At 44.6% G+C, this 12,969-nt stretch overlaps 1 protein-coding gene across 1 annotated transcript; it reads right to left on the bottom strand.

The window, feature by feature from the left end:
* Positions 1 to 9,519: 9,519 nt before the first annotated feature.
* LOC116882157 (testis-expressed protein 13D-like) lies at positions 9,520 to 12,757 on the bottom strand. The gene is made up of 4 exons (XM_032882378.1): positions 11,416 to 12,757; positions 10,416 to 11,352; positions 10,096 to 10,382; positions 9,520 to 9,725 (listed from the first exon to the last, which is right to left on the bottom strand). Exons 1-3 carry the CDS (start codon positions 12,749 to 12,751, stop codon positions 10,106 to 10,108), a joined length of 2,550 nt encoding a protein of 849 aa, XP_032738269.1. The 5' UTR covers positions 12,752 to 12,757; the 3' UTR covers positions 9,520 to 9,725; positions 10,096 to 10,105.
* Between the last annotated feature and the right edge of the window lie 212 nt (positions 12,758 to 12,969).

The raw sequence follows: 12,969 nt of genomic DNA, 5'->3' as shown, positions 1-12,969 counted from the left end.
CATGCCCTACTAATGGATCAGATGCACAGAGTTGCCTTGCATCAGAGCCGGATATGTTTTTGCCACCTGCTAGAGTTGAGAACAATCCTCTCAGATTTCAATGGCAGCTAGTAGTGACTCACGTTTTTCTTTCTTTAAGTAAACTCTACCCCTGACAAGGGGCTCAAACTCATGACCAGATATCAAGGGTCGCATGCTCTACCGACTGAACTGGCCAGGTGTCCCAAGACTCTACTTGATTGAAGCATGCTCAGCCTTAGACTCTATCAACCTTAGTAGATGAAGTGTAAGCATAAGCCTCTTACAACACCAAGAATAAATAAAGAAAGTAAAATAGTATTCAAGAGGATATTTGGGGATAGCTCTGGGGAATTGAGCCAAGATTATCTCATCATCTTTCTACCTCACTTGTTTATGGTCGAGTCCACCTTTCACCCTCCCTCGTGCTTTGGGTCAAGGAAGAAATCAATCTAATAAGTGAATGCATACATCAATGTTAAGGATTCAAGATATTCAAGAAATATCTATATTTTGAGTGGGCAAATGATTAGCCCAAAGAAGTTCATCACAATGGTGAAATTTCAGACGTGAAAGGGGAAGATAGGGTAGGGGGTCCAGGCCCTCATTCAGTCCATTTCGACAACAGTGCACCTGTGAGGTGAGCTGTGAGAACATTGTGTCACATAGGTAAAAATGAAACCTAAATTTTGTTTGGTTTAATGTTTTGGTTTTGGGGGGTGTTTGTTTTTTTGTTTTTGTATTTTGGTTTTTGGTTTTTGTGTTTTCTTTGGTCTCTGAACAACCCTGTACAAATCATCCACAAATTTAGGAACAGCACAACCTGGATCTGACAGCAAAAGTGTACCATGCATTCTTCTTTTCGCTCTGTTTTTGGTTCTGTGTTGCTAAAATAGCACACCTGTCAAAGCAGCCAGGTACGATGGGGTTCAGCACAACTAAACTCGTACAAAAAAAGAACAGATAAATTATAAGGTAATAGTCCAACTCGCACATCCAGCATGTCGTTGTCATTTCACAAGCAAGCTGACAGCTGGGCCAGCCCTCTATTGCAGTGTTGATGAAAAATACTGACTTCATCACTCTAGTGCTACACCAGTACTGAACCTGACTTTTTAGCAAATTCAGAACTTTGTGCCAAGCTTGAAATATAGAGCAAGAGGGTTCAAAATGACTCTCTTCCTTCTCTCTCTTGCCATGCCCACAAGAGAGGAAAAGAGAAAAATGAGAGAGGGGAGAAATAGACCTAGTGGAGGTACCAGTAGAGGAAGAGAAAGAATGGGCCCCCAATACAAGTATAATCCACTCAGAAGCAGAATTATCTGATGAATCCCTTATTGTCTATCTCCTGCACTAGAATGTAGGGTCCTTGATGGCAGGAATTTGTGTACTTTACTCACCACCCCAGTATTCTCCATGTGGCACATTTTATTTCTTTATTTTTTTCATCTGTTTTTATTTATTTTTAATTAAATTCTACACCCAACGTGGGTCTCGAACTCCCAACCCCAAGATCAAGAGTCTCACGCTCTGTGGACTGAGCCAGCCATGCATGCCCATCTACCACATATTAGATGCTTAAATATATTTGTTGAGTGAGTGAATGAATGAAATTAGTGCTCAAAAGAAAATAAGAGAAAAAATGCATACACACACACACTTGGTTGTACATGCCTCTGGCCCACCTTTGGAGCAACAAAATAAATTGGAAGGAGGATTAATCCAGCAATTATGAGGGCCAAATTATACTCCATGTTTTACCATGAAATCACTTTTTCTTTCTGAGCCTTACTTTCTCCATCTGCCAAATGGACTTGAACCAGATGACCCTTAAAGCCACTTTCAGCTTTAACACTCATTTTGTGCTTTAAACAAAAGCCAAGAGTACTTTCCAGAGAAACAGAGGGGAAATGGACTGAGCTCATTTGTGTGCAAGAAGCAAGAGCTGTTTCCTCAAATCTCACCCAATAGAGGAAAGATTTTTGTTCTTGTTGTTTTTTAAATGACCTAAGAAATAAAAATCATGAGGTGGAGGAAGAGAGCTTCACAGTTTAAAGCAAACTACAACCTTTTAAAATATAAATGCCATTTAAGTCAAATATAAAAGCATTGACAAACTGTCAGCCAAGGTTGAAAGTGTCCTCTTATCTAGACTTGTCACCTCCTGAGGTCTCTGAGAGGTGACAGAATTTTGCATGTGGATGCCCTGTCTGAGGTGCTAATTGTCTTCAATTCAAATGCCCTAGGCTTTTCTCCAACCCAGGTAGATTAAAAGGATGATGCCAAGGGTGGTCAGTTTTATAGAGTGGATCTGACATTTCAAAATCTTTTTCTCTAACCTTTCAAAACTAACTTTGTTCTTCAACTAGCTCATCTATAGGTGTGAATTCTCCTGTGACAGTGTTATGATTTGGCACCTATGGTGACTTTACACATTCTCTCGGCACTTACTAAAATTCACTTCCTTTACAAAAATGAGAAAAAGAAAAAAAAATGTCTTGAAAAGAGCACCTCCTTTTGAAAATATCTGGGTTTATCTGTGAGGCTAATTTTTCTAATGCCCCTTTGTTTTGTAAGCGAGAAGCCAGAGACAGGGGTTGTGTGTACTTAAGGCTATTTTAAATATGTTTATTCTTTCAGCCAACATCATGGGCACCTACTGTATGATGGACACTGTAGCAAGTATTTAGGTTAGAGAGTAGAGCTGTGACTGAGTAAAGGATGGGCTTCTGGGGGAACAGTAGCAGGACATCTAACTCAGCTTCTATTCTAAACCTGCACAACCTCACTGAGACAGCAAGTTCTTGATCTTTCTGTCTGCCCCGTATGGTTCCTTGTACTTGTCCTAGTTTTACCTCCTTCATGACTTAGAGGACACTTCCTAATTCAAGCTAAAAAACTCTTGCCTGCTTCTGAAGTTTTGTTCTTGGAATCATAGCTCAGCTTTGCTAACCACATCTTACATTCTATGCATTTCTCCTAAACATTTTACATGTATTATCTCATTTATTTTTATCAACAGTCTTATGAAGCAAATTATTATTATTATTATTATTATTATTATTATTATTACTATTTGCCTACATTTTACGAATGGGGAAGCCAAAGAGTCTAGGTAGCCTGCTCAATGCAACACAATTGGTCAGTGTCTCACCTGGGAACTGAATACAGGCTGCTGATTTCAGAGTCTGTGTGTTTCACTAATATCCTTTTCTGTCTCCCAACCTTAATTCTTAGGTCACTGCACTGAATTGGTTTGGCTTCAATCTCTTATCTAGCAGGTGTAATTTTGACTTCTGGAATATTCTTCATATCCTCCTCAAGTGTCAACTGTTCTCATGCCCTGACTTGTAGCATGTCTCTGCCTATCTGTGTGCTTTATGAGATCAGGGACACTGCTTTAGCCTGGGCCTTATTGATTAGCATGTCTTGGAGGCTCTTACAGAGTCAAGGTCTGTTCACCCAGGCTTACAGATCTGGAATCTGGATCATCAGCTTATCCATCTAAAGTAATAGAACATTGAATCACTGTATTGTACACCAGAAACTAACACAGCACTGAATGTTAACTCTACTGTAGTTAAAATAAAAACTTAAAAAAAATTAAGAGTGAAGTAACAGAACACCACGTGGTCTGGGTGTCTTCTGTCCTGGGTTGGCCTGGATGCACATATGAGATCTTATTAAGGAGTTTTTCTCCTCCTTTTACTCAACCAAATGAAGGCCCCTCTTGCCCAGTTTTTCCTTATCTTTCCCCATGAAGATAAAATGAAATAACATACATGATGTAACTGGAACCTACGATGAATTCCTCTTGGCACATTGATCTTAGACAGTACCTGACCTAGTTAGCGCCTTTGTTCCCCCTCTCTCTACCTCTGCAGAGAGTGTGGCTTCTTATTTACTTCAAGGAGTCTATCATTTCTGACACTGCCTTCTTTCACATTCATTGTTTACCAACGTCTGTCCTGTGGTCTCCCTCATTTTGGTTTATAGAAACAAGTCTTCTCATCCCACATCTTGGCACCTGACAACATGTCACCCTTCTGATTTCATCAACCCAATTGCCTTTGGATCATTACTGAACCTTCCCTCTCTTTCCTTTCATCCTGGGTGGGGGCACTCTGGGTCTGATAGCAGTGCAAGAAAATACCATTTCATTGTAAAGGAGGCTCCAGCTTTCTTTCTAAAAATCTGTTCTCTTTCTTGGAAGTTCAAAAATAGAGAGCTTAAACTAAAAGATTAAAGTCCAGGAGACTGTTATTTTGTCTATACATTTTTTTTTTGCCTGAACATTGTTTTAAGAAACCTCTGATGTTTTGAAACAGGGAAGGCCACTTTGATCTATACCCTATGAACACCAAAATTTGGCAAAAGAACAGGATGAAATGGACTATATAAATATATCCCTGAGCAGTTTTGCCGATACAAAGGAAATATTATAACCCAGGAAACAAAACAGTTAATAGTAGATTTCTGAATGCATTTTGTAGTTACAAATGTGACGTTGGCATCATTTTTCTTTTTCTTCTCAGTAATAAATATTTTATGAAAAGTGGTAGAAACATTGATCAGTGTGGAGTTTAGTGGTATGAGTCTTTTACAAAGCAGGTCATATATGTCCTGAAGTTTCAAAACTGTCTAGACAATATCAGGAATTGTAGTGGTAAAGGTATGAACTTTTCAGTCCTTGCTCAATCCTTTTCTTTCCTGAAACCAATACGGTCACTGAAATTATCAAAGTAAATATATATCAAACAAAAAGTAAATGAGATTAAATATCCTAAAACTTTTACTTAGAGATAAAACCCTCAGAGAGCTCTTTGTCATCACTTTATAAACACTGGGGTAAGGTTAAATGCTGCCTACCACAAAAATAATCACAGGTTTCTGCCTTGTGTGCAATTATTTTTGTAAGGTAGTATATAGAATGAAGAATCAAACCTAAAATAGTAGATATAAACATAAAAAGCAAAGAACTGGAGAATGTCACAAGTAAAGCTGTAATACTGCATATTATTTCAAAGTAAAACAAAGTTAACTTTCTCAGCAACTTTTTCTGTTGACTGGGGGCACAATCTGAAACCATCTGACTACCATGGAAGCTTTGCAACCCCAAATACATAGTGAACATGTATTTTTTTAATCCTTTAACACTTACTCGTATTTATCATGTTTTAAAACTACTAGCTTTCTACAGAATTGTTCCTAATTTGCATCCTCAAAGTTCATAGAAGTTTAAGAAGGTACTAATGATGGGTTCTAAGGTATTGTCACTATCACAAAGAACCTAGGAAAACGGTCCATTTGCCTGTGATTAGGCTGCATGTAATAATAATAGTGATAATAATATTCACTGAATCCCCACAAAAATCCTAAATTTATATGACAAATGACTGCTTTTAGGTGGAAGTATATCAAGTTTGTGTGAGGGAACCTTAGAGATATACATGCTTTCTTAATTTTAAATGAGAGAATAATCACATATTAAATAATGCTGTTTGAGACACAGAATCTTTTGAAAACTGACATCTCCAGGCCAGAAAATATGATTGAATAATTGATGAAAAGGCTGATAACTACTGTTTGGTGTATATTTGTCATATTTCTTCTAACCAAATAGATTATAGAGGGAGATAGTAATGACTTCCATGTTGTCTAACACAGTGCCCAGCACATCCAAAGACTTCTCTACATGCATTCTCTTTGTTTGATCTATAAAGTAATAAAAATATAGGGATTTCTACAGGCATTTCTTCCCTCTAAAACTGTCACCAGGAAGAGTATATGATCCTTTTTTACAATTGCTTTATGGACCAGGGAAGTTGGGCTAGATGGGCCAGGATCTGACCTACTGGAGGGATTCTTAGGCTCATTGAATAGAGTGCTTCCAGCATGAACCCAATAGGAAGTTGTACTCAAGGAACTGTACTAGGTCCCTTGGGGGTACAGATACTCAGTGTGGCAGTGTTTCCAATGCCTGTCTCATCGTGGTCTTGAACACTTCTCTTAAGTGCCCAAGAACAAGCACTGTCAATGAGAAAAATCTGTTCAACCGCAACCTCCTAAGGTCCCAGGCCAGGATTGTTTCAGGATCCTTAATTTTATGTGAGGCTTAGTTCCAGTGGACACCCTCACTCTATCATGTGCTAGAAGTGAGAAAAACACTCACGGGTGCTACGCACAATGCCTGCACCACATAATAAGAATCTGCCACTATTCGGTGTTGAGACTTTACAAAGCATGCGATAAGGAAATTATGTATTTCTTTGCCATTCTGTCATAGATTTAGTACCATGATTTTTTAAAAAAGTCAATTCTAGTCCCCATTTTGCAACACCAATCGGGAAGCTTTTGCAGTCTCCTTTCCCCCCCTGCTTCCTCGCTGAACAGTATACGTGCATATATATTAGGCTGTTACAGCTGGCCCCTTATCCACTTAAAACAAAAACTGAGTGATTCAGGCAGACTTCAGATAAGCAGTCAAGATGGGCTCTATCTTAACAGTACTGAACTCGGCTATTTATAAACATTTCATAAGGCCAGTCTGCTGAATGGAATACAAATCGCCTCCACTGCCTAAATTACCGCCAGCACCTCTTGGTTCCACAGTCTGGAGATAGTAAGTGGTCCTACTCACTGGCAGCCAAGCTGGGCACATGTCACAAAGCTTGAGAAATTCTAAAAGAGCAGCATGACCATGACCACCAGACTGTTACTATGCCTCCAAGTCTCTCCATTACAATCCTGTCACTGGATTTAGGCATTGATGACCCATGTGACATGCAAATGTATTACTCAGTAAGGGTAAAAGGTTAAGGTATGGGAATATAATGGAAAGAGCAGAGGAATTAGAGCTGGTACAATTTCATTTTGAAGTCAGGCTTCGCCAGTTCCCAAGTTTGGGTATTGAGTTACCCTATCTGTAAAATGGGGGTAATCATACTCACTTTGAAGAACTGCTGATATGGGAAACTATTCCTACCTTAGAGTCACCAAAAAAGATAATGTGCTTAGAGCACCTGGCATATAATAAGTACTCAATGGTAGCTCTTGCCATCTTTTACAATGCTTTGTATTCGTTACCACAGCACCCAGAGCACAACCCTGAGAGTAGGGAAAGGAGCAACCCACTTTTGTGGGGCTCAGGGAAGTTCAGTAACTTGTTGAGGGTCACACAGCTAGTGAATAGCATCACAAGTATCTGAACTCAGGTCTCTCTAATCCCAAAGCCCAGGTTCTTGCCTCAGAAACTGCTACTGTTTCTTGTGTATATGTGGCTCAGAAAAAAGTAGTGATTTGACAACCTTAATGATTCAGGTTGTTTTGGAAAATGTCAACCCAGAAAGACTGTAATAATATTAAACTATATAAAAGCTACGCACAGGGTGAGTCTGCTTTCATGCAGCCCTAAAGGCATGCCAACAAACAGCAGAGTTTTTTCAAAACCATAAATAAAGCAACCATAGTGAGATCTAGTGACCTGCTAGTACAAAGTGGATTATACTGGAAAATTCCCAAGTCCCATCTATGTATCATCTTCCCAAAATTCCAGGGAGCTATCAGCATACACAAGAGTATCACAAAACCAACCCTTAGCTCAGAAAACCTAGCTTTAGGTTGATGTCCCTGATGGTCCTCTTCCCCCACAATGCTCCCCTCTAGTAAGCAAGTCCTCCCAGTCCTCTCCTCAGGACTGAGGAGAGAGAAAAAGCTGGTGGGGTAGGGCCAGTTCTCTGCCCCATCCCTGTCCCTACACCAAGCAGGCAGCCAGGTTCCACACACCCCCACCCCGCCCTTTACCTCAGGGAACATTTGTCTTATTAACAGGCCATCTAAACCTGAATGTTTTCCAGAATCCTAAGCACCTTGATGGGATTGTGCATAGGAGGGGACAGCGCCTTGCAATGCAGAAATGTAGGAGGGAGATTTGTGCTCACTGGACCTCTAGGAGACTTGGCCTGAGGGAAATAGTTTCATGGTACACATAGGGAACCAGGATACCAGGCATCCGGGCTCCCAGCTTAGACAGAAGCCTCCTCCCCACCTCACCTCTCATGACCCTTGGGCCCAGGAGCAGCAGGGACCATATGGACTCAGACAGTGAGGGGAACAGGGACAGTCACAATGGACTGAAGGTCCCATAGAAGCTCCCCCACTCCCAGCCTTGGGTAACTCACTGGAAGAGGAGAGGCCCTCTAACAGTGAATAAGATCGAAATTTCCTTCGCTTTGGTGGGACGGTAGGAAGATGTGGGTTTAAACTGCTGTCCCGGAGCAAACCTGCCCCGAGATGCACACCACACAGAAGACCCAGAGGGCAAGTGCACACTCTTTATTACCAGAACCAGGAAGCTTCTGACAGAGGCTGAGCTTGGCGAGCTGGGACTTCATGGGGGAATCTCAAGAACACCTTCCGTTCAAACAGGAGACCATTTAACTTCCCACCCACTGGGCTCTACATGCCTCGGGGGAGCCGAGAGCCTACAGGGAACACACCAAATAGAAAAGAAGGGGCCCGGGGCATTCCCAAAAGTGCTTGTCCCAGTCCAGTTCTTTCTTAATCCAATCAGTCTTCCCAAGAGGAGCACCATTCACAGCACGATGTCCGCCCTTGGAATCCATTTTGTTCTTCATCCATCTTGACTGGAAAGGAGCTTGAGATGATGGTGGTCCAAAGCTGAGGGCTTGAGTGCGTAGCCAACACTCCCTCAAGCACTGTCTTTCTTTAAGTCACCCAGCAGTCTTTCAGGCAACCAGGAAGAGAGCTGTCCCTCTAAAAGGAAGAAATCAAAAGAATATCGGAAAGTCCCACCTGCACTTTCATGAAGCCACTTTCCTGATCTCTGCCACTGCTCATTTGTCTCACTTGTGAACAGTGAGATGAGCAATTCAGTGACACAAGTCCTTTCATGAAAGTCCCTGATGTTACTCCCGGAACTGCAAAAATATCTGGACATAGGCGCCTGGGTGGCTTAGTGGGTCAAGTACCTGCCTTCAGCTCAGGTCATGATCCCAGGTTCCTGGGATATAGCCCTACATCTGGCTCCCTCTTCAGCAGGGAGTTTGATTCTCCCCTGGCCCCACCTTGTGATCTCGCTCTCTCAAAAATAAATAAATAAAATCTTTAAATACACACACACACACACACACACACACACACATCTGGATGTCATTTCAATTGGGTTTACCAGAAAATCGTGCTGTATGCAAGGCAAAGACATCTTCCTGATACATTCTGTATCCCAAATTAGGCTCTCTCCTGTTATCTAACCAAACTCACCAAATCAAGTTATAATGTGTGCACCAGGTATTAACATATAAGTCTAGTTCCTAACAGATACTAGACAGTAACTATTTGTTTAACGAATTAAATGTAATCAAATTTGCTATCATCTATAGAATTTAATACAGCAATACCCACTTCAACTCTTTCAAATTAATCCTAACAGAGAAATTACACTCTAACAAAATTGTTTTGCCCTCCTTTCCCCGCTAATGAGTGACAGAGCATCTCTTCTTCCTGACTTCCTCTCATTCTTCTCAGTTCCAGTCAATGGGGGTCTCAGTGAGGTGTGGGTCAGCTGGAATCAAGGTGTGATTTCTTTAGACTCTTGGGAGATCTTCTAATGGGATGTGTTCAGCTTCTTCAACAACAAACAAGTTCCGCAGGCTCAGAGACACAAAAACAGGCCCTCACCTATAAAACTTAAAAACAAGAAGCAAACATGAACACTGTGCATTACAAAGGAATAATAGCATTTTAAAGGAAGAGCAGTGCTCCTAAAAAATCAATATAGTTATAAGTCAAAAAACACATGGCTGTTCCCAGCCAAAGACATGGCATTTTCAGGAAAAGGATGTTAATAAGAAACCAGAAAGGAGTGTGTATTTACATATGTAAGTACCCACAATGATAAAAAAAAAAGTTGTTAGTTTCAGTATTGGAATAATGGATTGTTTTATTTTCTCTACAATAATTTTGGTTTTCACATTCTCTGTGAAGTAAATAAGTTACTTTTTGATCAGAAGAAGGTCTTGGAAAATTGGTTTTTTTTTGGAGTGTTTTCATTCTTACCTTCTTGAAATCAGTGAATTTGTCCTGGGTCCAGGCCTCTACTCTCACCTGCCACACAGACTTTCTTGCATTTATAGCAGGCCTTACGCCATGAAAAATTCATGACCTTACACCATGGGCAGTCCCAATTCACTGGACTGCATCCTGAGACAGACTTCTCCTGGTGCTGGAAATCCAAAGCTTTTTTCCCTTTGGGTTGCTTGGCCTTCTGCCCCTGAGGCTGCTGTTTCTTTGGGCTTTCCCTCATACTTTCACTCCAGCCATCCCCTAGGGAGATCTCCTGGGGCCTCTGTGGACCTTCCTGGCTAGTCCCCTGGGGCCTCTCCAGATCTTCTTCCTGGCTTTGGCTACTGTTGTCCCGCAGAGAGGCCATCCCTTGGGGTCTTTCTGGATCTTCTTCCTTGCTGTGGTTCCCACTAGCCCCCAGGGGTACCACCTGCTGAGGCCCCTCTAGATCTTCTTCCTGGCTCTTGCTCCTACTGGCACCAAGGGGGGCCATCACTTGGAGTTTTTTTAGACCTTCCTTCTGGCTGTGGCTCCCGCTGGCCCCCAGAGGTACCACCTCCTGAGGCCTCTCTAGATCTTCTTCCTGGCTATGGCTCCCACTGGCCCCCAGGGGTACCATCTCCTGGGGTCCCCTTGGATCTTCTTCTTTACCATTGTCCCTGGTGGCACCAAAGGGGGCCATCCCTTGGGGGATTTTTGGATCTTCTTCCTTGCTGTGGTTCCCTCTAGCCCCCAGGGGTACCACCTCCTGAGGCCCCTCTGGATCTTCTTCCTGGCTCTTGCTCCTACTGGCACCAAGGGGGGCCATCACTTGGGGTGGTTTTAGACCTTCTTCCTGGCTGTGGCTCCCGCTGGCCCCCAGAGGTACCACCTCCTGAGGCCTCCCTAGATCTTCCTGGCTATGGCTCCTACTGGCCCCCAGGGGTACCATCTCCTGGGGTCCCCTTGGATCTTCTTCCTTACCATTGTCCCTGGTGGCACCAAAGGGGGCCATCTCTTGGGGTCTTTCTGGACTTTCTTCCTGGCTGTGGCTCTCACTGGCCCCCAGGTATACCATCTCCGGGGAAGTCTCTGGATCTTCTTCCTCGCTGGCACCAAGGGTAACCACCTCCTGGGATTTCTCTGGATCTTCCTGGCTGAGTTTCCAACTATCCCCAAGGGGAACCATAACCTGGGGACTCTCTAGACCTTCTTCCTGACTCTGGCCCCAGCTCTCCCTGGAGGGGACCACCTCCTGGGCCTTCTCTGGACCTTCTTTCTGCCTCTGGTTCCAGCTATCCCTAGAGGAGAACACTTCCTGGGCCTTCTCTGGACCTTCTTTCTGGCTCTGGCTCCAGCTGTCCCCAGAGGGGAATATCCCCTGGGCCTTCTCTGGACCTTCTTTCTGGCTCTGGCTCCAACTATCTCCAAGGGGGGCCATCCCATGGGCCTTCTTTGGACCTTCCTTTTGGCTCTGGCTCCAGCTATCCCCAGAGGGGAACACCTCTTGGGCCTTTTCTGGACCTTCTTTCTGGCCCTGGCTCCAGCTATCCTCAGAGGGGACCACCTCCTGGGGCTTTTCTGGACCTTCTTTCTGGCCCTGGCTCCAGCTATCCTCAGAGGGGACCACCTCCTGGGCCTTTTCTGGACCTTCTTCCTGGCTGTGGCTCCAGCTATCTCCAGGGGGGACCATCTCCTGAGTTCTCTCTAGACCTTCCTGGCTAAGGTTTCTGATGTTCCCCACAGGAACTGTATTCTGGAGGGTCTCAGGACCTCCCTCCTGGCTAGAACTCTTTTGGTCCCATGGTGGGGCCACCTCCTCCTGGGAGCCCACTGCAGCATTTGGACCAGGTGAATAAATCCCCACAGGAGGCATTTGAAGTGGGACTACTGCAGCTTCTGCATCCATGACTACTGTTGGTGGCAGAGGTGGCAAGAAAGGGATTCCCACTGGGAGTGGTGCATGGAATGGAAGTGGGTATGGCACCGGCATTGGCACAGGGGGTTGTATGGCCTGAGCGCAGGGACCTGGAGGTCCTGGCATGTAAAGAACAGTTGCCGGGGCAGGCACCTGGGCCTCAAAATACAACCTACTAGGAAACCCCATGGCAACCACATCTCTCTGCTGCTCTGCATTCAGGGGCCAGGCTACAGTCCCAAATTGCTCAGCTTGAGGCCCAGGCAGTGTTTCATGGGCCAGCGGGCTGACCTGGGCTGACCTCTCCACTTGGTGCAGCCGCCCACGAAGCACATCGCACTCCATCAGCGCCTGTTGCAGGGCGGTCCGTGTGAAGCGCAACTGTGTGGCCGCTTCCTCTCGGTCCGCACGCAGCCGCTGCAGCTCGGAGGCCAGGGCCCAGGCAGCGGTCTCTCGCTCCTCTACCTGTTCCTGCAGCCTCCGGACCCGGCGCGCCTGCTGCTCCCCCTGCCTTGCGCTCACACGCACGCTCAAGGCCAGCGCGCTCCAGGCGCAGGCCCTTTTGATGGCGTGCGGCACCTGAGGGTCCGCCACCACGGCCCGAAGCCGGTCCTCTACTTCATTCCAGGGCCGTGAGCGGAAGGCCACGTAGAAACCTGGGCCACCGCCGTTCAGGAGGACTTCATTGTTGATGAACCTGATCACCTCGGTATGGCGGAACCCGCTGGCGTGGTCCCCAAAGTCAACCGCCATGGCTGCTGCGGCCTAGTTAACCGACTGCTGCGGCCTAGTTAACCACCCGCCTCACAGGCGATGCCGCCGCTGCTGCCGCCAGTAAAGGTCCACCCTTCAGCTCCCTACTGAGTCCTGCCAAAGTCCCTTTCCAGTCCTTCTCAGCCTCTTTCCTCTCTACCTCGTTTTCCTCACAAAGTGTAAAGCAGATTCCCTCACCACACCAACCTCTACCAGGC

The sequence above is a fragment of the Lontra canadensis genome, unplaced genomic scaffold, assembly GCF_010015895.1.
Source record: "Lontra canadensis isolate GAN:19392208 unplaced genomic scaffold, GSC_riverotter_1.0 scaffold81, whole genome shotgun sequence".
NCBI classification, from domain to species: Eukaryota; Metazoa; Chordata; class Mammalia; order Carnivora; family Mustelidae; genus Lontra; species Lontra canadensis.
This window is presented reverse-complemented; position numbering and strand designations above follow the sequence as displayed.